Source organism: Cibotium barometz, chromosome 23 (genome assembly GCF_041138505.1).
Source record: "Cibotium barometz isolate CiBa-2024 chromosome 23, ASM4113850v1, whole genome shotgun sequence".
In the NCBI taxonomy this organism is placed as follows: Eukaryota; Viridiplantae; Streptophyta; class Polypodiopsida; order Cyatheales; family Cibotiaceae; genus Cibotium; species Cibotium barometz.
Window position 1 is genome coordinate 18,061,141 of NC_141068.1, and position 24,640 is coordinate 18,085,780.

General features: G+C 46.3%; 1 protein-coding gene across 1 annotated transcript in view; it reads left to right on the forward strand.

Moving 5' to 3' along the window:
- The window catches only part of LOC147625696 (oxysterol-binding protein-related protein 3A-like), a 34,599-nt gene that overhangs the window by 4,252 nt on the left and 5,707 nt on the right, over nucleotides 1-24,640 (forward strand). Inside the window, exon 3 of the mRNA XM_086817210.1 lies at nucleotides 22,632-22,725. Coding sequence (XP_086673336.1) covers nucleotides 22,632-22,725 — 94 coding nt within the window. The remainder of the gene's footprint in view (nucleotides 1-22,631; nucleotides 22,726-24,640) is intronic.

A 24,640-nucleotide genomic window follows, 5' to 3' on the forward strand; every position in this document is an offset into this window, starting at 1 on the left:
TATGAGACTCCAGGGTTTTCTCTATGTGGAGCCATGTCTCTTGAAGCCTCTAAACCTTCATCTCGGGGGTGCGCCTAAGAGACTTTATGGGTGGGCAGTGAGCTAGATGCCAGGTTCTTAGTTTTACCTGTATGATGAATTCTCCAAGTGGGTTAAAAGAACTGACACTTGGCTGATCTCTAAGGCTCAAAGACTGACCTATGTAGCTCGTGCGTGACCGTCCCTGGACTGAGGGCTCACAATGGGGTCACGACGTATGACAAATTTTCCTAAAAAAGTTGCTACTTTTGAACAAATGCTACACTGGTGATCAAGCCAGTGTGTCATTGTGTTCCCTAGTGCAGGGTGCACGTGACATTCCCTCCTACTGAACTTGGCGGCATGGCAGGTTCAAGGCTTCCAAGTAGTCCGCCTAACATTTGGGGTACTCCTGAAAGAACTCTTCATCCAGCCAAACTGCTTCATGGGTTTCGCGGTCTTTAAACTTCGTGTAAAACTGTCGTATTCTTCGACCGGATCCATGCTTCTATCTGTGGAGGAGAATTTTCTCTGGCTCTATGACTTCAGGTTCGTCGATCATATTTGGTTGTTGCTCTTCTGATATATCCTGCAATGCTGGACCTACATATGCCTTCAACCAAGAAACATGAAAGACATTGTGCATAGTCCAACTTTCCGGCAACTTTAACTTTAAAGACATATCACTTAACTTTTGAATGATTGGAAATGGGCCGAAACTTCAGAATGATAGTTTGGGACAACGCTTGCCAACTTGCTTTAGTCGTTGTTTCATGATGTGGAGATATACTCAATCCCCTTCCTTAAAGTTGACATCTCGCTTGGATTTGTTGGCTTGCCGGGTATATCCTTCTTGAGCTTTGGCAAGGCGCTCCTTAACTGACTCCATGATTTCCGAGAATGTCTCGGTAGTTTTATTGGCCTCAAGAGATGGTGACACCTGTCTCGTCAAAAGAGATGAGAACCGGCAACTAAATGGTGCCTCATACGGCGTTTGACCAATACTTGATGAGCGAGTATCATTTAGGATTGCCTGAACCAAAGAAAGATATTGTTTCCATTTCGACTGCTGGTCATGGCAGTATGATTTGAGAACCTCAAAGGCCAATTGATTGTATATTTCTGTTTGGCCATTTGTTTGAGGCTGGAATGCGCTAGACAACTGCAACTTAGTCCCAAATTGTCAAACAATGCTCTCCAAAAATGGGACATAAATTTTGGATCTCTATCAGATGTGATAGTCCGTGCCAAACCACCAATGGGGTATCAAAACCGAATGAACAAGCAAGCTATGGCCTCGGCTGTGGCTGTCTGCTTGCATGGAATGAGCATGAAAAACTTACTGAATCTGTCAACCATTGTCATACACTGTGTTTCTAGATCTAGTTGAGGCGGGAAGATGGCCTACGAAGTCCATACTGATGTCGTGAAAGGGTCCCTTAGGAAAAGGCAAAGACTGGTCACTGAAGTAACCCTATCTATTTGGTATGAGGAACTTTCACTTTTTGACATATCTAGCATGATTGGATGTGTTGGTAGACATCTCGTCGCATCTTATGCTAATAGAATGACCTCTCTAACTTCTCCAAGGTACTGTACCCCTATGACCTCCAACAAGAGAATCATGGGTGTCGTGGAGAAGGACTTGGTGCTTTTCTTTGAGTACACAGAGACAGTTCTTGAAAAACAACCAACCATTGAGGCGGGAAGAGGGCCTACGAAGTCCATACTGATGTCGTGAAAGGGTCCCTTAGAAAAAGGCAAAGATTGGTCACTGAAGTAACCCTGTCTATTTGGTATGAGGAACTTTCACTTTTTGACATATCTAGCATGATTGGACGTGTTGGTAGACATCTCGTCGCATCTTATGCCTATAGAATGACCTCTCTAACTTCTCCAAGGTACTGTTGATACCCCTATGACCTCCAACAAGAGAATCATGGGCATCGTGGAGAAGGACTTGGTGCTTTTCTTTGAGTACACAGAGACAGTTCTTGAAAAACAACCAACCATCTTGTATACTGAAGTGGCTTGGTTCTGAATGGAGGGCCAATTGATATTGAGTCGCAAACTCTTCCGAATCTAGGTACTGTTACTTTATACTGTCCAAGTCTTTGCCTTGAATTTCTAGCACAATGGACTCTTGCAATGTCTGAATAGTGCTCTTTTGACTAAGAGCATCGGCAACCGGGTTATTTTTGCCCAAGACGTATTTAATCATTTCCCCAAATTGTTGGAACAATTGACTCCACCTAGACTTCTTGTCACTCCATTGGACACTGGGCATGGTTTGCAACCATTTAAGTGCCTGGTGATCTGTCTTAATTGTGAAGTCTCTCCTATAAAGGAAGTGCTTCCAATGCTTAAGAGCGGTCATCACCCCCAAGAGCTCATTGTCATACACTGAATAATTCTTTTCGGCGTTATTCAATTTGTGGCTATAATAAGCCAGTGGCCTACCATCTTGCTGTAAAACAACTCCAATGGCAAGGTTACTGGCATCGGTAATCATCTCGAAAGGATCATCCCATGATGCCAACTTCAAAACTGGTGACTCAGAGGCAACTTTCTTCATTGCCTGGAATGTCTCTAGAGCCTTGCCCATGACGGACACTTTTTGACGACGAGTCTTCACGCCCTTGAGCAAGTCAGTGAGAGGTGCTGCAAGGTCAGAAAACTTGTCTATGTGTGTGCTGTAGGCTTGACAAAGACCCACAAATGAGCGGATTTCTTGGGCTGTAGCGGGAACATCCCAACTGAGAATGGCCTGTACGTTTTCAAGGTCGAGGCTAATACTTGATGAACTGATGATGTATCCGAGGTAATGGATTTCCTGTGCTCCAAACTCACTTTTCTTGGCATTGATAAACAACTCAGTGTCCTGTAAGAGTTGCAAAACCTGTGCCACATCTCGCTCATGCTGCTCTGCAGTCCCTGAGAAGATAAGAATGCCATCTAAGAAGATGAAGATGCATTTGCCAATGAGATTCCGAAAAACCTGAAACATAATTTTTTTGAATGTCGCTGGTGTGTTGGTGAGGCCAAAGGGCATCACCACAAATTCATAGTGGCGACGCTCGGTCCTAAAAGTGGTTTTTGGAATGTCGGCCTCGAAGATCCGAACCTGATGGTAGCCACTCTTAAGATCTATCTTAGAATTTTTTTTTGCACCATTGAGTCATTCTGGGATGTACTCTATTTTGGGCATGGGAAATCTATTCTTAACTGTTAGCTTATTGAGTGTCCTGTAATCCACACACAAGCGTGCGGACTTATCCTTCTTTTGGACAAACAGAATGGGAGCGGCAAAAGGTGAAGAAGACGGTCGGATAAATCCGGACCGGAGTAGCTAGGCTAATTGTTGCTCCAGCTTGCTCTCCAATGCCTTAGAAAGGCGGTAGAGGAACTTGCTTGGAGGTTTTGAACTAGGAACCAACTCTATGCGATGGTCCTCAGGTCTACTAGGTGGGAGATTGGGTGTGAGGTCGTCTTGCAGAATGATGTTGCTGTATTGAGACAAAAGACCAGCCATCCGCCGCTGCTCCCCTGCGGGCGCTATTTGAACTGCATTAGGCTAAGAGCGGACATATAGTAACGCACACTTTGCTTCTTTTTGGATGGCTCGTTGGACCTGAATGTGGGCAATGAGTGGAGTTCCAAGAATGCTCCAATCCCCGCGAATCATGAGAGGCTGAGGAAAACCTTCAATGATAGTGAAAGTGTCCTGTCTCCAATAAGGAATGGTTGCATACTGTCGAAACCACTGGATCCCGAGGATCATGTCACACCCTAAAAGAGGGGAGACAATGAAATCCCGTTGAAATGTGGCCCACTGAACCTGAAACTCAAACTGTTGAGCTTTATGAGTAATGTGTGCACGTAGACCAGGGGTAAACCCGTCCGCATCTAGATGATAAGGAACGAAGGTACAACTCATCTTGGTGGCCAACTGTGGAGAGATGGCATCCTCAGAACTGCCCATGTCAAAGAGGACAATGAACTGTTGTCCCTTTGCAGTGCCATAGGCACAGATGAGAGCCTTTGTTTTTCCCTCAGCCTCACCCTCTTGCTTATCATCAAATACCACTGGTGGTACTGAATTCAAAGAGGGAAAAAGCTGAACGGCATTCGAGGCTGATGGCGGAGGTGTAGATAAGGTTGCTACGGTTGCTACTGTGGAAGTGGATGCCTTGGCATACGTTTCAGCCTGAAACTTAGTGCAATCTTCCTTCCCGTGTCCCACAGTGTGACAAAAGAAACAACGATTCTCTGTCCTGTACCGTGTCTGTTCATCCGGCTGGAGATAACCTCCAGTGATGCCCTCCTTAGCTTTTTCCTCAGGAGTCTTCTTGGGCGTAGAATCTTTTCTATTGCCTGATTGACCCAAAGAATTTTTCTTTTGGTCCTTTTGGTCTATGCTGTTCTGAGCCCCCTTACCCTGGGTAGATGACTGTTGTTGGGGCTTTGGGGAAGATTGTACCTGCTTGGGCTTGATAGAATGTGCAGCAGAAGAAGGGAAAGTGGAAACACAGGAGAGAGAGTGAGAGAGAGAGATGGAGAGGAAACACAGGTGAGAACCTGCTCTCAATATCATCATCCAAAGTAATACATGTCCCAAGCAAGAGGGGAGAAAACGTCGTATGTGGGACTGCAGCAAACAATGCTAAGCAAGCAATGCAAGCAGTGAAATATGAGGGAGGCATGTCGGCTATATATACACCTACATGAAGGCAGCCGACTGGAGCAAAAGTACCTCCACGATTGGGAAAAATACCCAGGACCATAAATGGGGAATAAATATGGGTAAAATATATGTGAGGGGTGACCAGCCCCTCTGACTAACATGGTCAGTCCTAGAGGCTAAACAGGACACCAAATAGGAAGCCAGCAAGTAGGGGATGATGTCTAACACCCCCTCTCAGCACCGGATGCTGAGTGAACTCCAAGATCGATCAAAGATGAAACACTGCAGAAAGAGGTACCAAGAAAGCTCCACAAGCAATCTCCTCAGCAACTCAGCTACAAAAGCAATAGAATAAGCTGCCAGGAACACCACTCCTCTAGAAGAAAACAACCATATAGGCTGCGACGTGCTGCTCCAAATAATGGTTCCAAACCCAAGTGTACCAAGATCAGATCCTGTATATAATCAATCCTGGGAGAAGCAAACTGCTCCTCATTGGAACCCTCAAAAGAAAGAGTCAATCTGCTCCAACTCTGTACCAAGAGTAGCCAAATGCTGTACAAAAGCATCCTTTGAAAAGGTCGGCATCGCAAGATGTAAAGATTGTGTAGAAAAGATGGGGTCCATCTACTCAAACTCAGTACCATGAGGTGCCGAATGTTGTACATAAGTACACGCCACTGAGGTGGGCATTGCAAGATGAAAGGACTCCACATCCCCCTCTAAAAAAAGATATCGTCGAACTGATATAAGCCCAACCTGATATACTGATCCAAATCCAAAAAAATCTGGAAGTACCACTGTGCCCCAGGCACGGTTAGCAACCACAAATCCAAAGCATCCCACCGGGTCCAAAAAACCATCCTCCAAAACAACAAGCCTGCAGAACTGGCAGGGGGAGAGGCATCAGAAGCATCATAAAGAGATGCAGAGATAGACTCCTCACAATGAGGAAGGGAAGCAGGAATATAAACTGCAGTGGTAATAACAAACTCCTTAAAAGCATCACAGATAGCAGAAGACTGTTCCAGAAGTAGAACCAGATCCCAAGAGTCAGCAACAAATAAAGGATCCATGTGAAAGGATCACACTGCAACAAATAAAGGATCCATGTGAAAGGATCACACTGCAAGGGCAAAACACCCTCCTTGTTCTGCAAATACTGCAAAGAACACAAGCTCGGACAAAATAAACTCTGCGCAGGATCTCTGAAAAGATCACTGCTCTCCTCCAAAATTTGTAAACTCCTGTCATAGAAGAAAGTCTCCACAGATACAAAACAGCTCCCGAAACTGATCCTCAAGTGAAGTATCTGGAGATAGGCCGAAAACTCCTTTGGGAAGCAAAACGCAGCCAAAACACTGCTATCCAGCAAAAAAAAGCACTCCACTGCCAACAGAAGGCAAGGAACATGAAGACACCGGGAAACTGTGTAGGCTAGGAACACAGGTATAGATGCTCCAAAATCAGTTTGCTCCTCAAGTACCAAACTGCCTCCAAAGCCACAATCCAAACAAGAAACCCCCTCTGCAAGTGATTTGTGTCTACTGGAGAAGAAAACGCAGCCAAACAAGGGCTACAAACCTGAAAATTCAGGTTAACCAGTGTCCACACCTCCTATGAGGAAAAACGCTAAAGAGAAGGTACCTTCGGGTCCAACAGAAGAAGCCCAAGTGAAGGTAGAGCTACCAGCAAGATCGGTTCAGAAAAACACAGCAACCATGGCTGCAAATCTGAAAACGCAGAGGTATAAGGGGCTGTAGAACGGGCTGAATATGGAAACACTGAAGCCTCAGATCAAGAGAGAGCTCCAAGATTAGGGCTAGGGAAAGCAAGCCCAAACAGGCCAAAAACGCAGCCTGTTTGGGACAACTATGTTGCTGTCCATACCTGAAAAAAAAAATGCCTAAGAACCCTGGAAGGTGCCGACTAGAAGAACAGGTCTGCTGTCCAAAAAAAACGCCCCTGTCAGGCTGCCTAGAAGCTTCCAATTGATGCTGTGATGAGGAGGAACTGCAGCCCAGGAGCATCCAACGTTGACAATCATCGGCGCTCTGATACCATGATAGAATGTGTAGCAGGAGGAGGGAAAGTAGAAACACAGGAGAGAGAGTGAGAGAGAGAGATGGAGAGGAAACACAGGTGAGAACCTGCTCTCAATATCATCATCCAAAGTAATACATGTCCCGGGCAAGAGGGGAGAAAACCTCGTATGTGAGGGACTGCAGCAAACAATGCTAAGCAAGCAGTGCAAGCAGTGAAATATGAGGGAGGCATGCCGGCTATATATACACCTACATGAAGGCAGCCGACTGGAGCAAAAGTACCTCCACGACCTGGAAAAATACCCAGGACCATAAATGGGGAATAAATATGGGTAAAATATATGTGAGGGGTGACCAGTCCCTTTGACTAACATGGTCAGCCCTAGAGGCTAAATAGGACACCAAAAAGGGAGCCAGCAAGTAGGGGATGATGTCTAACAGGGCTTACTTCCGTTGAGCATCAACTTCTGATTCTGAGCGAGGGTCAGTGCCCGTGCATAAGTCTGAGGCTCAAAATACACTGTCCCCATGCCCACACAAGTACTTGGGGTAGCCCTATGGGCTGGCCCCTTTGCTATATGCAAACCCTAACAGTCTATACAGTGATTTGGCATCCAGTACCATACTAGATACACAGAATCACTGACATCATTCCAGAGGGAGACTCAGAGCATGGATTGGCATTATTTCATGTGCAGGACAGCGCACATCTGACCTTGGACTCATGTGCAGGATAATGCACACCTGACCTCGGACGACTGGTATGGAACCCTGGCTGACTCGTCTTGGACTGGGCTCACATGGGACAAGTTTACCATCCCAGGTCCTGCACCTTCTGTACAAATATGTCTACGTGGCATCCAAGTGTGGGATGCACGTGACATCCCCTTCTGCTTAACTTGATGGAAGCTGCATAGCCTCCAAATAATCCGTCAATAACGCCGGATAGTCGTCGAAAAACTCTTTGTCAAGCCATACTGCTTCGTGGGTCCCTTGGTTCTGAAACTTCGTGAGGAACTGTCTTTGCCTTCGGCCTGAGCCATGCTTGAAACGGTGCAAAAGAATCTGTTCTGGAACCATAACTTCTGCTTCATCAACAATATCTGGTTCCGCCTCGTCTTTAACTTCTGAAGGGATCGGACCTGCATATGGCTTTAACCAACTGACGTGAAACACATCGTGCATAGTCCAACTCGGAGGTAGCTTCAACTGCATAGAAACCTCATTGATCTTTTTCTGGATGGGAAAGGGTCCGAAGCTCCTGAAAGACAACTTTGGGCATCGCTTGCCCACTTGCTTCAACCTTTGTTTCATAATCCGAAGATAAACCCAATCCCCTTCCGAAAACTTCATATCCCTTCGGTCTTTATTGGCCTGTCGAGTGTAGGCCTCTTGCGCTTTAGCCAACCTGTCTTTTACTGACTCTGAAATCTCCCGGTAAGTTTCCGTCACTCTGTTCGCTTCAGGAACTGAAGACGAGGTCTTGACTGGAATGGTCTTCCAAACGCTACCTCATATGGAGTCTTGTCAATAGGTGAAGAGAAAGAATCATTCAAAACAGCTTGAACTAAAGGCAAATATGATTCCTACTTACCTTGCTGATCGTGGACATAACACTTCAGCACATCAAAGGCCAACTGGTTGTATATCTCTGTCTGGCCGTCCGTCTGTGGGTGGAATGCATTGGAAAAATTCAATTTAGTACCAAAGTTATCAAACAATGTCCTCCAAAAATGACTGGTAAACTTGGCATCTCGGTCCGACACTATGGTTCTAGAAATCCCGCCAATTGGGTACCAATGCCGAATGAACAACTGGGCAACATCCTCGGCGGTCACATTGGCCGTGCAAGGAATAAGCATAACAAATTTGCTAAATCTATCAACAATAGTTAAGCACTGAGTATTACGCTTACTCAGACGGGGAGGCAGATTCGTGACAAAGTCCATTGAAATATCTTGGAAAGGACCCTCTAGAATTGGCAAGGGTTGTAATAACCCTATCTTCTTCCCATGAGGAGCTTTCACCAAAAAAATATCACAGCGTTATACATATGTAAACACATCTCGCCTCATCTTTGGGCAATAATAGTATTGCCGTTCCAATTTCTCCAGAGTCGAATTCATGCCCCTATGACCATCAATAATGGCGTCATGGGCATTATGGAGAAGAGCTGCCCTGAACGACTTCATGACACACAGTCGGCCTTTGTAGAAAAGCCAACCATCGCGTATCGGAAAGTGGCATGGTCCTGTGGCAATGTGATATGCAGCGGAAGTCTTTGTATTGGTTGATCCTGTCACACAATATGCTCACACCGTCTTCTGTATCCTGAGTTTCATGAGTTTAGCAATCCATTTCATTACTTCAAACTTTAAAGAGATGAGAGAGAGAGATATGAGAACTGTACACCAGATTGGGTCCCGAATTACCCACTGAAGGGCCCCCTACCCCGATAACGAGATAGTATTTGCTTTATTACTTTAGAGAGAATGACTTTGGACTGTAGATAAGCCAAACGCAAGATCTCGGAGGATCGGAGAGCGGCTGATCTGTACACTGCTGTAGAAACACCTCAATGACTTGATCTCGAGCCTATGCACTCCTCCCAAGGGCATGAGGAAGGGCTGCACACCTGAGGCTCAAAGAAGAAGAAGGTGGACTGTTCTACACACTGTTAGAATGCTGAAAACACATATGAATGCTGTGTTACCTTCACCAGATGACTGCTGAATGTGTGGATGATGCACAGAATGCTGGACACTGATGCAAACAACTGTTTCAGGGCTGGAAACTGCTGTAGACTGTTGCTTCAGGGCTGGAATCTGCTGTGGACAGAAACGCTGAGGTGTGGAGGATGCTGTGGACTGAAACGCATGTGAATCAGGGACTGCAGGGGCTGCTGCTGTACGGCTGGGACAGAAACGCAGCCTACTGTGCTGCTGGATCAGAAAACGCAGGTGTATGCAGGCTGCAAACTGGCGTTGAACTGAAGGTGAAGGGTATGCTGAATCTGGGCCTGAACTGAGTGCTGAATTCAGGGCTGAATGCAAGCACCTAGGGCTGAATGAAGCTAGGGTTTCTCAAGGGCTGGAGAAGCAAGCTTATGGGCTCTAGGGTTGGATTAGTCTTGGGCTGAAAGCAAGAGAGAGGAGAGCTCTTAGCACAATGAAGACTGAATGAGGAAAAGAGGGTCTAGGCAAGCCTATTTGTACTAACTGGAGGTTGGTCATTTAATAAAGTTAATATTTATGAATGCCCAATAATGCAAATAATGATAAATAAATACTAATAAATATGGAAAAAATACCAGATAAATCCTAGTAAATTCCCTAAGGCTTTGGGGATGTTCTAAATGATGCACAGGCATATGAATGCATATTATGCAGGATGCAGAGTGCTTTCTGATGCAAACCGTAAGGCTTCTACTGACTCTACATGCATGAATGATTCTCTCCAAGTGGGTTAAGGGACTTGACTGACTGACTGACCCACTAAGGCTGAGGAATGACCTACGTAGCTCGTGCCAGGATGTACAATGGGGTCACGGTGTATGACAAATATCATCCTATTGGGTTCTAAAACTGTACAACTGTTGCACTTCTGATGATGAGCCATCTTGTCACCATGCACTGAGTGCAGAGTGCATGTGACATTCCCTCCTGATTAGCTTGGCGGCAGGTTCATGGCTTCCAAGTAGTCCGCCAATAACTGGGGGTACTCCTGGAAGAACTCCTCGTCGAGCCATACGGCTTCGTGGGTACCTCGATCTCGGAACTTCGTATAGAACTGATGAATCCGTCGACCGGAACCATGCTTCCATCGATGAAGAAGGATCTGCTCAGGCTCAATAACTTCTGCCTCGTCTACCACGTCTGGCTGCTGTTCATCTGAAACATCAAACACTTCTGGACCAACATATGGTTTTAGCCAAGAAACATGGAAAACATCATGCATTGTCCAACTGGCAGGCAACTTTAACTTCATTGAGACATCACTTATCTTCTTAACTATTGGAAAAGGGCCAAAACTACGGAATGAAAGCTTGGGACAACGTTTGCCCACTTGTTTCAATCTCTGCTTCATGATACGCAAATAGACCCAATCCCCTTCCTTGAAGTGGACATCTCGTCTAGATTTATTTGCCTGTCTGCTATATGCTTCCTGAGCTTTGGTCAAGCGGTCCTTGACTGACTCAATAATCTCGGAAAATGCTTCCGTGGTTTTATTAGCCTCTAAAGATGGAGACACCATTCTCGTCAAAAGAGAAGAAAAACGGCGACCAAAGGCTGCTTCATATGGAGTCCGTCCGACACTGGATGAATGAGTGTCGTTCAAGATAGCTTGGACCAATGGAAGATAGTGCTCCCATTTGGACTGCTGGTCATGACAGTATGACTTGAGGACATCAAAGGCCAACTGATTATAAATTTCTGTCTGGCCATCTGTCTGGGGATGGAATGCACTAGACAACTGCAACTTAGTTCCAAAGTTTTCAAATAATGCCCTCCAGAAATGCGAGGTAAACTTGGAATCTCTGTCTGATGTTATGGTGCTAGGCAAACCACAAATTGGATACCAATGCTTGAGAAACAGACGGGCTACGTCCTCGGCTGTGGCCGTATGCTTGCATGGGATGAGCATGCAGAACTTACTAAAGCGATCCACAATGGTAAAACACTGAGTGTTACGGGATCCAGTGGATGCTGGTAGAGGCTCTACAAAGTCCATAGATATGTCGATGAAAGGTCCGTCGGGGATAGGCAAAGGTTGAAGTAAACCTGCCTTCTTTGTATGGGGAACCTTGACTTTTTGACAAATCTTACGGACTTGTACATGTGCATAGACATCACACCTCATCTTTGGCCAATAAAAGGACCGTTCTAATTTCTCGAGGGTACTGTTGATACCCCTATGTCCTCCAACTAAGGAGTCATGGGCATCGTGGAGAAGAGCAGAACGCTTTTCCCGAGTAACACAGAGACGATTCTTGTAGAACAACCAACCGTTCTGTATTGAATAGTGGCCAGGCTCAGAAGTGAGGGCCAAACTATACTGAGTACCAAACTCAGGGGAGTCGACATATTGGTCTTTCATACTATCTAAGTCCTTCCCCGTGATTTCGAGAATGGTAGCTTCTTGGACTGCCTGGATGCTGGACTTTCGACTGAGAGCATCTGCTACTGGGTTATGCTTACCAGGGATGTATTCAATCATACCTCCAAACTGTTGGAAGATTTGACTCCACCTGGCCTGTCGATCACTCCACTGGGCACTTGGCATAGTCTGAAGCCACTTAAGTGCTTGGTGGTCTGTTTTCACTGTGAAAGCCTGTCCATAAAGAAAAGGCTTCCAATGTTTGAGCGCTGTGATCACACCCAAAAGCTCTTTGTCATATACCGAATAATTCTTTTCGGCGACATCCAACTTTCTGCTGTAATATGCCACGGGTCTATTGTCCTGCTGGAGGACTGCACCTATGGCTACATTGCTGGCATCGGTGATGACCTCGAAAGGTTCGTCCCATGATGCTAACTTTAATACAGGTGCTTTTGAGGCAGCTTTCTGGAGTGCACGGAATGCATCGAGTGCCTTACCTGTAACTGAGACTTTTTGCTTGCCAGTCTTCACCCCCTTGAGCAAGTCGGTAAGAGGTGCTACAAGGTTGGAAAACTGATGGACATGTGTGCTATAGGCCTGACAAAGACCTACGAATGAACGGATTTCTTGGGCGGTCTTAGGAATGTCCCAATCTAAGATCTCCTGAACCTTTGATGGGTCCAGTCTAATCCCATCGGAACCGATGATGTAGCCCAAATACTGAACTTCCTTAACACCAAAGATAGACTTTTTGGCGTTTATGTAGAGCTGATTATCTCGCAAAAGTTGCAAGACTTTCTCCACATCTTTCTCATGCTGCTCCGCAGTGGCTGAGAAGACTAGTATGTCATCAAGGAATATGAAGACACACTTCCCAATGTGGACTGCGAAAATCCTAGACATCATCTTATTGAACATTGCGGGTGCATTTGTAAGCCCAAAAGGCATGACTACGAACTCGTAGTGACCACGCTCTGTCCTGAAAGCTGTTTTTGGAATGTCAGCTTCAAAAATACGGACCTGATGGTAACCACTCTTGAGGTCGATCTTAGTGAAAAACTTAGCACCGTCTAAACGCTCCAAAATGTACTCTATCCTGGGCATAGGAAACTTATTCTTGATAGTGAGTTTGTTGAATGCCCTGTAGTCTACACAAAGGCGTGTAGACTTGTCCTTCTTTTGGACAAATAGGATAGGTGCAGCAAATGGGGAGGAAGAAGGCCGAATGAATCCGGCTCGAAGAAGCTCAGATAACTGCTTTTCCAACTCGCCCTCTAAAGTCTTGGAAAGACGATAGGGAAACCTGCTAGGAGGGTCTGATCCAGGGACCAAATCAATGTGATGGTCCTCAAGGCGAGAGGGTGGGAGAGTGGGTGGGGGATCGTCCCTAAGCATAATGTCCTGGTGTCTGGATAGGAGGTCTGCTAACTGAGGGACTGAAGATGTAATGGATGCTACTAATGAGGGAGGGGCTGTTTGAGCACGAACATAAAGGAGTGCTCCTTCTGCTCCCTTGCGGATAGCTCGTCGGGCCTGGAGATGTGAAATCAATGGGATGCCAAGAATGCTTCTATCCCCCCGAATCATGACAGGCTCAGGAAAACCTTTACAAATAGTAAAAGTGTCCTGCCCCCAATTGGGAATAGGCTCATACTGACGGAACCACTGAATTCCTAAGATCATGTCACACCCTAACAAAGGTGAGACGATGAAATCTCGTTGAAATGAGGCCTTCTGAACTTCAAAGGCAAACTGCTGTGCCTTCTGGGAAATGTGGGTGCGAAGACCAGGTGTAAACCCGTCCACATCTAGATGATATGGGACTAAAGTGCAGTTCAATTTATTAGCCAACTGGGGAGAGATGGCGTCTTCAGAACTGCCCATATCGAAAAGGACTACAAACTGTCGGCCCTGGGCAGAGCCATAAGCTCGGATAAGGCTCTTCTGAGCAGCATCGCTCTCACCCTCCTGCTTAGCATCAAATACCACGGATGGCATAGGATGCATGGAAGGTAAAAGTTGAACTGCATTTGAGGTAGTAGGCGGGGCTGGAGGAGCTGGGGAGGCTGTGGCACTGTGGCAACTGTGGCAGAAGGAGCTTTGGCAGCTTGTGCCGCTTGCCATTTGTGGCAATCCTTCTTACCATGCCCTATAATATGACAGAAAAAACATCTATTTTCTGCCTGGTACTTCTTTTGCTCCTCTGGAGGAAGATAACCTCTAGTAATGCCTGCTTTAGCCTTTTCATCAGGGGTTTTCTTAGGCTCTTTATCCTTCTTACCCCCTGAACTGGAGCTATTACTGCTGTCCTTCTTAGCATCTTTAGAAGATGCGTTACCTTTCCCTGTCTGTGCAGCTGATTGCTGCTGTTGGGGTTTGGTACTGGACTGAGATGCCTGCTTGGGCTTGCCCCCGTTGAGCTTCATTTCTTCATTCTGAGCGAGAGTCAAAGCTCGATCATATGTACTTGGTTCAAAGTTACGAACTGTGAACCGAATGTTGGAGTCCAATCCACGAATGAATTGCTAGTGCAGAGTGCATGTGACACATCCAATGCTTGTTCCCACTGTGTACCGAAATCCTTGGAATCCGCGTACGTGTGCTTCATGTCATCTAGTCCTGTACCAACAAGGTCGAGTTTAGTGGTCTGAATCGAAGTCACTTGTCCCTTCCTGCTCAAAGCATCGGCCACTGGATTGGCCTTTCCTGGAAGGTACTCAATCATACCACCGAATTGCTGGAATATTTGGCTCGAGTGGTGTTGTCGGTCACTCCACTGTGCACTTGGCATTGTCTGAATCCAACGTAATGCTTGATGGTCAGTGCGAACCTCAAAGTGACGGCCATAAAGAAAATGTTTCCAATTTTTCAAGGCCTGTATAATTGCAAGGAGTTCACGATTGTAGATTGAGTAGTTCTTCTCTGCGGGCAGTAACTTACGAGACATGTAAGCTACTGGATGACCATTCTGTTATAACACACCGCCAATTGCAATGTTACTCGCATCGGTGATCACCTGAAATGGCTCGTCCCACGAGGCAAGTGCTAAACAAGGCGCTTCTGATAAAGCCACCTTGAGGTTCTTGAATGCCTCCAACGCTCGTGGAGTCATTCGAATCCGTTGCCTTCTGGTCTTCACACCCTTTAGCAGATCGGCGAGATCCGCCGAGAGGTCAGAGAACTTGTCTATGTGGGTGGAGTATGCCTGGCATATACCCACAAAGGATCTGATGTCATATGCTGTCTGAGGTACTTCCCAATTGACAATCTCGGCCACTTTAGCCGGATCAAGTCGAATGCCTTTTGCACTAATTATGTATCCCAAGTAATGTACCTGGAACAAATAAAATTCCGACTTCTTTTCATTGACGTAGAGCTCGTTGCTTTTCAGCAACTTAAGGACTTTCTCCACATCAGTGTCATGCTGCTCAACCGTAGCTGAAAATACCAGTATGTCGTCCAAACACGCATCATCATGCGGTTGAATGTAGCTGGGGCGTTCGTCAAGCCAAATGGCATGACCACAAATTCATAGTGAGCCCGTTCCGTATGGAAGGCTGTCTTGGGGATGTCCCCCTCCACAATCCTCACCTGGTGGTACCCACTCTTTAAATCGAGTTTCGAGAACACCTTCGCTCCATTCAGCCTCTCGAGAATATAATCAATTCGAAGCATCGGGAATCTACTCTTGATAGTCAGCTTATTGAGTGCACGATAATTGACACACAAACGGGAAGACCCATCTTTCTTCTTGATAAATAAGATCGGTGTTGCAAATGGCGACACGTTGGGGCGGATGAAGCCAGATTGCAACAATTCTTGGAGTTGGCGGTCCAACTCCGATTCCATTGCCTTGGAAAGGCGATACGGAGACTTGCTCGGGGGTTCCGAGCCTGGGAGGAGGTCAATCTTGTGGTCCTTTTTTAAAATAAAAAACTTGTTTTTTTTAAATGTAGATGCTGCAGCAACATGGGCTGAGGTAGATGCAGGGGCTGATGTAGAGGTTTTAGAGTAGCAGTCCTTCTCCCGATGATTATCACGGCCACAAATGGTGCATGGATGAGCCTTGAAGCAGTTCTTCTCCATATGATTAGTTTTTCCACAATGGATGCAAGGCTTTCTTACCTTAGAACCTCCTTTCTTTGCTAAAAATGCAGTGTCAGTTACCTTTTGTTGTTTTGTTCTTTCCTCTTCTTGGAGAGCATTGATGATACCTTCAAGAGTAGGATTATTGTGATACTTGAAGGTAGTGACAAGAGTAGCATAGGTGTCAGGTAAGCTTTTGAGAAGCACAGCAATAGCAATATCTTCGGAGATGGGGGACTTCACTGATGCAAGCTGAACCATAAGCTTGCGAAAATAATTGACATGAGAGGCTATAGTAGCTCCCTCCTGCATATATAGATCAAAGAATGAGATCATAAGTGCAATCTTAGAATTTTTAGAGCGGGGTCCAAAAAGGGTATCCAAAGTGATCCATGCTCGAGAAGCAGACTGTATGTCGGAGATGTGATGAATGTAATCATCTCCAAGACCGAGCAAGATGATAGCATAGGCTTTGTCATTCTTGGCAGTGGGAGCATAAGTGATAACTTGCTCAATGTCGGAATCTTCGGGAGCAGCAGGATGAACAACGTCCCAAAGACTTTCTTTCATAAGATGGCACTTGATTTTGATTTGCCAAGTATGAAAGTTGGACCCATTGAATTTGTCGATAGACATGAGAGAATGAGTAGAAGAGGCCATGTGGGAAGGTCTTACCTCTTGCTAAAATGCAAGGGCAGTGTCTATTCCCTTACAAGATTGCAGAAATGAATGAAAGAAGAGATCCAAACTGTTTTTAGAAGCCGGCTCTCTCACCACTTGTCAAGGCCATAGCATTTGACAGCCCATCGAAGCATGAGGAACTAGCAGTTTGCAGATATGAGGATAAGAAAAGGACTAACCAGCAAACTGAAGGAGACAATGCACAGTACCTTGTAGACTCTTCAAAAGGAAGCAATGGCAGAACTGAATGCAGCAAAATAGCTCGTTTAGGAGGACAGTCGATCTGCAGCTTCCTTGAGATGATACGCACCCTTGAGTCGATGAAGAAGGCAGCCAAAGAAGAGCTGCAACAGTACGGCGGGCAGCAGCACCAAGCGAGAGAGTAGTAGCAGCTTCACGAAAACAAGAGGAGTACGCAGCAGCTACTGAAATCAGGCCGGCGCAGGCGGACAGCAAAAAAAACTGGCGGACAGAAGATTCAGGCGGCGCAGCCTGTGCAGAATGTGAATAGGTTGGTCCTACAGGCTATGGCAAGCAATACAGGGCAGGAGCAGCCTGCTCTGATACCATGTAGAAAATATGAAAGCAAGAGCAAAACTAGAAATGAAACAAGAACAAAATGAAAGACAAAGAGTTACCTTGAGATGAGTGTAGACAAGACACAAGATTGATTTATTCATTGATGTGACACCTACAATTTATAGGTGAGAAGTACAAGATTGAGTAGACTCACTTATGGGATAAATGTAGAGGTGCCACATGGCACTAGACTCAAGACACAAAGACTGAACTGAAACTAGACTAGAGAAATAGTACACCTAGTGTGCACTTATTTCCAACATACTTACATGGATCAGGGCATGGCGCAGAATTCTAGACCCCGCTATTGTAGCTAGCGTCAGATTTTTGAAATTGGTGGTGGTGCTGATAGACCAACCAAAGGAGCCCTACGATGGCTATGATGCAGAACAACTGAAGTTCGACATGAACCAAGGGCCATCAGATAGGGGAAACATGCTTTACTACCACGGACTCCGATGTCTTCCAGGCTATATGTATATCACTTTCAAAGACATGGTGGATACAGGATTCTGGAGATCACATTCAGCATTCCGACGCACACTCAAGTAGCTCCAATCCAAGAGGAACTTCTACCGACATGAGTTCGGTGACCGGGTCTTTAGACCTCGGTAACAGGTTCTACGGACAGAACCTACATTAGGAAGGGGCGGATATTAAGTCCATTTTGGATTAACAAACATGATCCTCCAATTGAGGACATTAATAAGTGTCATGAAACTGCACTATAAAAGTTGTACATTATGAGATATTGGCCACCCAAGGCCTAGTAAGTAAGTTTTGGGCGCCTAAGTGTGAATAAGAGCCAAATGTATATATGGCGTTTTTTTATAATGAAAAGACACAATCCCCTTTGTGCTATAGAGAGCTCTCCCTTGTGTCTTGAGAGAGATTGAAGGAGAGAGCATTCTAGCATTGTTCCTCTTTTATGCTTGTGTGATTCATGCTTGTGTGAGAGAGTGAGAGAGAGAGTGATTGCCTTATGTGACGGTGCAAGCGACTCTACGGTGACAGCGTGGAGGTGGAGCTTAACAAGTGAGCTTGGAGGCCTCAAGGGACTCAAGTTCGAAGCATTGGTAAGTGCCCTACGACAATTGTGATCTATTGCTCATTCTTTAGGTGAATGTGTAGAGTTCCCTCTTGGAGGTGTGGTAGCCCATAACACAAGAAACTCTAAAGAGCCGGAGGGACCACCTCACATGTGCTGCCAGACCCCCTCTCGCGCATCTTGTATCTGTAGGGAGTGCGGCTTTGTAGTGCAAGGAGGGAATTGAAGAAGCTTGTGGCTATGGCTCGAACCTGGGGTGGTCCAAAACAATGGGGGCCGTTTGATCCAATAAGCCTTCGGATGCTATCCCTCCTGTGGTGAGGCCCTGTGCGCTTGAAGAAATCCCCAATTGCCTGTTTTCCTCTTGAGTCTAGAAAGATGCTTGGGCATGGAATTTGTACTCCACTTTCCTCTCCTCTATGGAGCTGATCTCAGTGACGGTTGTGGCCATCTCTGCCTCAATCCACGGGCTGTTCGGGATGCACTCTTGCATGCGTTGGAGGGAGACAAGGCTCTGGTAGAGACTGCTCTCCCGCTCTCTAAACTCCTCTAACCTAGTCTGGGCTGCCTCCTAGAGAATGACGGTGATCTCACTGAGCCCAGTATCTAGAGTCGTAGCTTTGATGTGCCCTCATGGAAGGCGAGGCTCCCCCATAGCTTCTCAATCATCCTGCAGATCTCCGGATCAGGTATCAAGCTCTCGAGTATGTAAAGGCTTTTTTTTTTTCTGATTAGCCTGAGGCCCAAGATCCTCCCGTAGTTACTGATTTTCCACCGCCTGTAGCTGCCTGCTCTCACAGGCGCTTAATTATCCGCCTCGTAGGCGATGCCGCCAAGGAAGCAACAAGGGGGGTATTGAACCTAGGACATCTTGGTCCTAGGCAAACACCTTCACCACTTGAGCTATCACCTCATTGGCGAGTATGCGAAGGCTTTGTTGACTATCCTATCATGAGGGGTCCTCTAGAGAGAGGATGACGGGCAAATGGTTAGTGTTGCTTCCCTGAGAGGACACATGTTGCTGCTGAGGAATCACATCCTCTTGAGGGGGGAAGGCCTCTGTGTGATGGGTGGGGCCTCCGCATCCAAACGATGCGCCTAATGCTCGTAACGGTTTTCTGACATGACTGGTTCTGCCTGGTCTCCTTCGGGCTCTCGCTTGGCTGTTTGTGTTGCCTCCGCCTAGTCATTTGCCAAGTTGTCTACCTCCTACCCCCTTCCTCGTCTCGGGGGTAGGGTGCTGGGGCTCTGTCTCCCCCCGGAGGCATCGGAGATAGATGACATGCAATACCGTCTCCAGAGAGGAAATGCTGACGTAAAGTGAAGGAATCCTAGCCACCCGCGCCAACATCGAGGCGGTGGTTGCTGGGAATTCCAAAGTTTTCCCTATCGTTCTTCCAATGACAGGGAGAAGTGGAAGGTGCTCCTTCCCGAGGCCTGGAAAATTGATGTGACCGGGAATCTGGATACTTTAGCAAGAGGGTCAGAGACGGGATCAAAACCGTGCTGCTAATGTGTGAAGAACGCATGGGCGTGCATAACGCAACGAGGATCAACTGAAGCACGCGGATGATCTTGCCCGACTCGCCAATGAGGCTGGCTTTGAGCAAGGAACAATGCTGGCTGTGCACTCGGCGTCTACCCACAATCTTGCAAACTAAATTAGAGCGGCGAGGGAGCAGCCAATAGCTAGAGGTCCGCTTCGGAGAAGAGGCAAGGGGCGGCGGCCTCAGTCCGGGATGATGGAGTGGTCGCCATGGAGTCCTGAATCGGTGAGGACCAAAGGTAGCCAACACTTGCCGAAATGAAGCAGTTCGAAAGGTAAAATCTTGCAGCAAAAACGCTGAAGGGAAGAGGCTGTGCGGAGGCTCGAAGAGGAGGCAAAGTGTAACTCGCGGCAGGTGCCCGGGGGACTAGGGTCTTTGACACACTTGTTGATACCATCAATGCATATTAAAACACTTAAACATGGCCATAGCCTTAACACATCCATCATCACTTTGCATAAAACATAAAAGCTAGACAAAACATCCACAAATGCTGAAAATGGATCTTGCACATGTGACACCACATAGAGGCCGGAATGGGCCGACCCCCCCCACCCCTTGGAGTATTTTATTACCCAAGGAGAATAATTTCATGTACAAGCTTTGAGGTTTCATGTACAAGCTTTGAGGGCCTTACTCTCCCCATGGGAGATGCCGGATTATCCATATACAAATGCCATAACACAGCCCAACACAAGGCAACTGAGCCGGAACATAGGCTGTAGAAATGCCGAGCCAACAACATAATCCATATACCTCCGTGTGGGTACTAATTCTTCCCCAAAAACCACGGGTCTTCATGCAATAGAGCTGGTACAGCAAGTACAATTCTCCATTCAGCTGGTATAGCAGGTACAGTGGCTAGTACAACCGGTACGGTGGTTGGTTCAGTAGGTATAGCAAGTACAAATGTTGGTACAATATGTACAGTGACTAGTATAGCAGGTACAGTGGCTGGTACAGCAAGTACAAAAGTTGGTACAGCCGGTACAATGGCTAGTACAGTCGGTATAATGGCTGGTACAGTAGATACAAAGGTTGGTACAACAAGTACAATGGCTAGAAATCACAATAAATGATTAAATACCCTTGCCTTCAGTATTTCTTCGCGATGGAAGCCTCCAAAACAATCCCCAACAGCTGGTATTCTTCATTTTCAGCCTTCAAGAGAGAGAGAAAAAGGGTAGCCATCATTAGGGCAGCCTCTAACGGTGGTAGAGGCTAGTGTGCAACAAGAGAGCCTCCATTAATGAAGAGAGAGGGATCCAATTTATAGATTTGGGCCTCCCATGAGCTAAAATGGCAAGAGAAGGCTACAATGACAAGTGGAGAGCCACACAATAGCTGAAGTGACAAGTGTGAGGCCACTTGTCTCACTTTGATCCACCTTCTAACAAGTGTCAGGCCACTTGTCTCACTTTGGTCCACTTTCTTGCCACATGCCCCAATCTAAGAGATGGGTCTTTCCATAAACTTTAGCTCTAAATGTATCCCAACTGGTAGACATTCTGTCAAAGACACTTTGCCAACTCTTGGTATCTGCTCAATTCCAGATGTAATGACGCGAACAGAATTTCCATCGGAGTCGGGCCAAAAATAGCAACTCTCCTAAATTTAAGGAGTGTGGTCCTTTGTATTCTAGGATAATCCCCCATTCCCAAAGCTTGTACTTTCCAAATATTTAGACATCCTGGAGTCCACTAGACTCCTTTCATACTGGGAAATGTCCAGGCTGGTGACATCCTCCCCAACTTCTTAAAAGTTGTCCGCAACTTTAAGCTTCAAGTCATATATTCAAGATATAATCATGTCCCATCAAGTGGGCGAGATGAGACAGTCTCAAAAATCCAATATAGCTGAAGAATCCATGTCCCAAAGAAATGGGTGAGACTAAATAAGTCTCCATAATACCAATATCAAAATCATGTCCCAAAATAAATGGGCGAGAATTCCATGGAAGATATGCTAGACACAGGCACAAGAACCAGTTGTGTCTCAATCACCAATATCAATGAGATAATCATATGCCAATGAAAACCACCAACTAGGTGCTAAGACACTTAAATAAGTGCCATGCACAAGAAACTAGTGCCTCGCACAGAAACATGTGCTATGCACACAAACTGGTGCCATTCAAGAGCACAAACCATGGTGACAGAAAAGCTGGTTCTCCATAGTTCTGGCAATCCTTTCTCCCAATCCCAACAGTTCCCATGTTCTCCCATACAATCCTAACTCTGACCCAAAGCTTGTACTTTCCAAATATTTAGACATCCTGGAGTCCACCAGACTCCTTTCATACTGGGAAATGTCCAGGCTGGTGACACAAAGTCATTGGTGGGGGAAGCGGGAGGTGATAATGAGATGGGAGAAGGCAGAGAGACAAGAGTGAAGGGGGGGCAAAGGAGGCGGTGGGACGAAGAGTGGCTGGGGTGCACAAGACCTGGTGCAACAGTCGAAAGCGGGCGAGGTGGCAGGCAGAGAGCAGGAGGGCGGTGAAAAGAGGGGAGGGAGGCGGGCACAGAGGGTGGCAGGTGGATGAAACAGGGTGGCTGCGCAATAACAGGGCGGATAGAGGTGGAGGCACGAAGGCTTGCCGGGGTCAGAGAGGTGCAGAGCTGAGGAAGGGGCTGTCACAGAAACGCGCGAGGAGGGGGGCACGGGGGGCTAGCATGGGCAGGGGAGGTCCAGTCCTCTTCGATTGCGTGACTGGTAATAACGGAAGGTTGTACTGTTTCCAATCAGTTTGATGAATTTTCTGTCTATTTGTAAGGTTTACTCCTGGGAGAGGTAGGCAATACACAGCCTTCCAGGCTTTAAGCATTTTTATTACTTTTTTGTAGCTTCCTTGGTTATGAGGGTTTGGAGGTGATCAATCCGGAAGGTGGTCAAGAAGATGCAGAGGAAGAAGCTTGCAAAGGCCGATGGAATCAAGAGGTATTTTATTATCTTGGGGTCAATGTATTGCTTGGTTTTTCTTAGGACTTGAGGTTGTTTAGAAACCTTTGTTTGCTTGTGTACATGTGGATATTATGCATGCGTGAGTGTGTTTGTAACATCTAACCTTGGGTGCAAAAATGTTGTATTTATATGTATGTTTATTTGCATACTGTGGTATAGAGCAGGCACAATAGTTATGCAAGCAGCTTTAGTGTTGGCATATTAGGGTGTGGTCAATTTCAACAGGCAGCTGACCACTTTGCTTGTGGATTGGCATGGTGAACATTCAGGCAATCAAGTTGGCCTGCCTTGGTGCTCATAAAAAAGCTTATGTCAGCATTTGAGTGATCTAGTGCGTGTGTGAGTGTTAAGAGCTTCTGCACTTTAGTTCAATTACCAGTCTGCGCAGGCGACAAAAACATAGATTGAATAATAGAATTCTGATTTAAGTCCACCTTCTTTGGGCTGGGTTTTTTCAGCTACCAGGATTTGTGAGTTTTTTTTTAATTTGGAGAAAAGAGAAACAAAAGATATATTAACTTCTATGGAAGGCCAGATTGGCCTATGAGACAAATCTAGTCCATGTCTTGAGTATCATGGAAAGAAAAACTCAAATGAAAAGCTAATCCTAGTCATATGCAGCTCACTATGTAGTCATTGTCTAGCATGCTATAGATGTACAATCATGATAGGTGGTATACTACTATTCCACCTAGTGGAGATGGTGGGGTGTAGTACATCATACATGGGGCATGGGGCGAGGACTCTCATATCTGTTGTGCCCTGGTGTAGCCTCTGGACTCTCTCCTCCATAGCTCTGTGGTATCGTGCCTGGATCTTGGCAGACTGGGCCTGATGGAGTAGTGGTTGTCTGCATCCGAGAGAGAGAGAGAGAGAGAGAGAGAGAGAGAGAGAGAGAGATGAAATGATATATTAACGTCTCTAAGAGGCCATAGTGGCCTATGAGACCAAAACTGAGAGTACATTTGAAGTTGGTGTCTCATCAAAGAGAACAACTAAATGAGACTAAAAAGTACAATAAACTGATTGTCCTACAGATATAAGAACAGAACTGTAAGACTCCGAGATGATACTGAGTAGAAAATACTGGAAAATATTGAAAAATGTATATCAGGTAGATCCATGTATGCTGAAGTGTTGCCCTCTCCTAAGATCAAGTATCTCCGCCATGGGGCTGTCTTGAATGGAGAGGTCGTAGAAGCGAGGTAGGCGCCTCTGATGCTGAGCAATAATGGCTCTGATTTGGTGATGGTGAGGATGCCGTGGTCGGGATCCTAGTGGGCGTGGCCGACGAGCACGACATAAGATAACTGCTCTATTAGTGGTGACTCCCTGGGAGCGGAGCGTGGTCGGTGCCCTAATGGCCCAATGGAGGAGGTATCAGGAGGTGTGTGGGCTGGGTTGCTGGTGCTGGTGCCGAAGAAATTTGTCAGGGTCCTCTATCTAGGTACATCATGGCTCGGCCTCCTGTCTGCCAAGAGGGTCTCTGTGTGTCTCCTAAGCTCAAGTAGAAACAATCCCAGGCATCTCTGATCCTCAAACTCCATGACCCTGCGTAACGGCCCAAAACCCTCTCGGAAGAGGTAGTGATATTTCCCTCGGATCTCATAATAGACTGTACATCGGCAAATGTAGTGTTCCTCTATCTCTACCTCCTGGTAGCATAGCTGACAAATGCGGTCATCCAAGATCTGATGCACATATCGCCTTGTCTCAATCCGCAGCTGGTGTGATGAGGTCCGGATGTGTCCAATGGCACAACTTATCCCATGTGATAGGTGTACATCCATGTACGCGGGGCGGGTGATAAAATCATCCGGTGAGAGGTGTAGAAAATGGCTCTTGTAATGAGCCATTTTCGTGCCCAAGGGCTCAAGGAGGCTAGTCCATG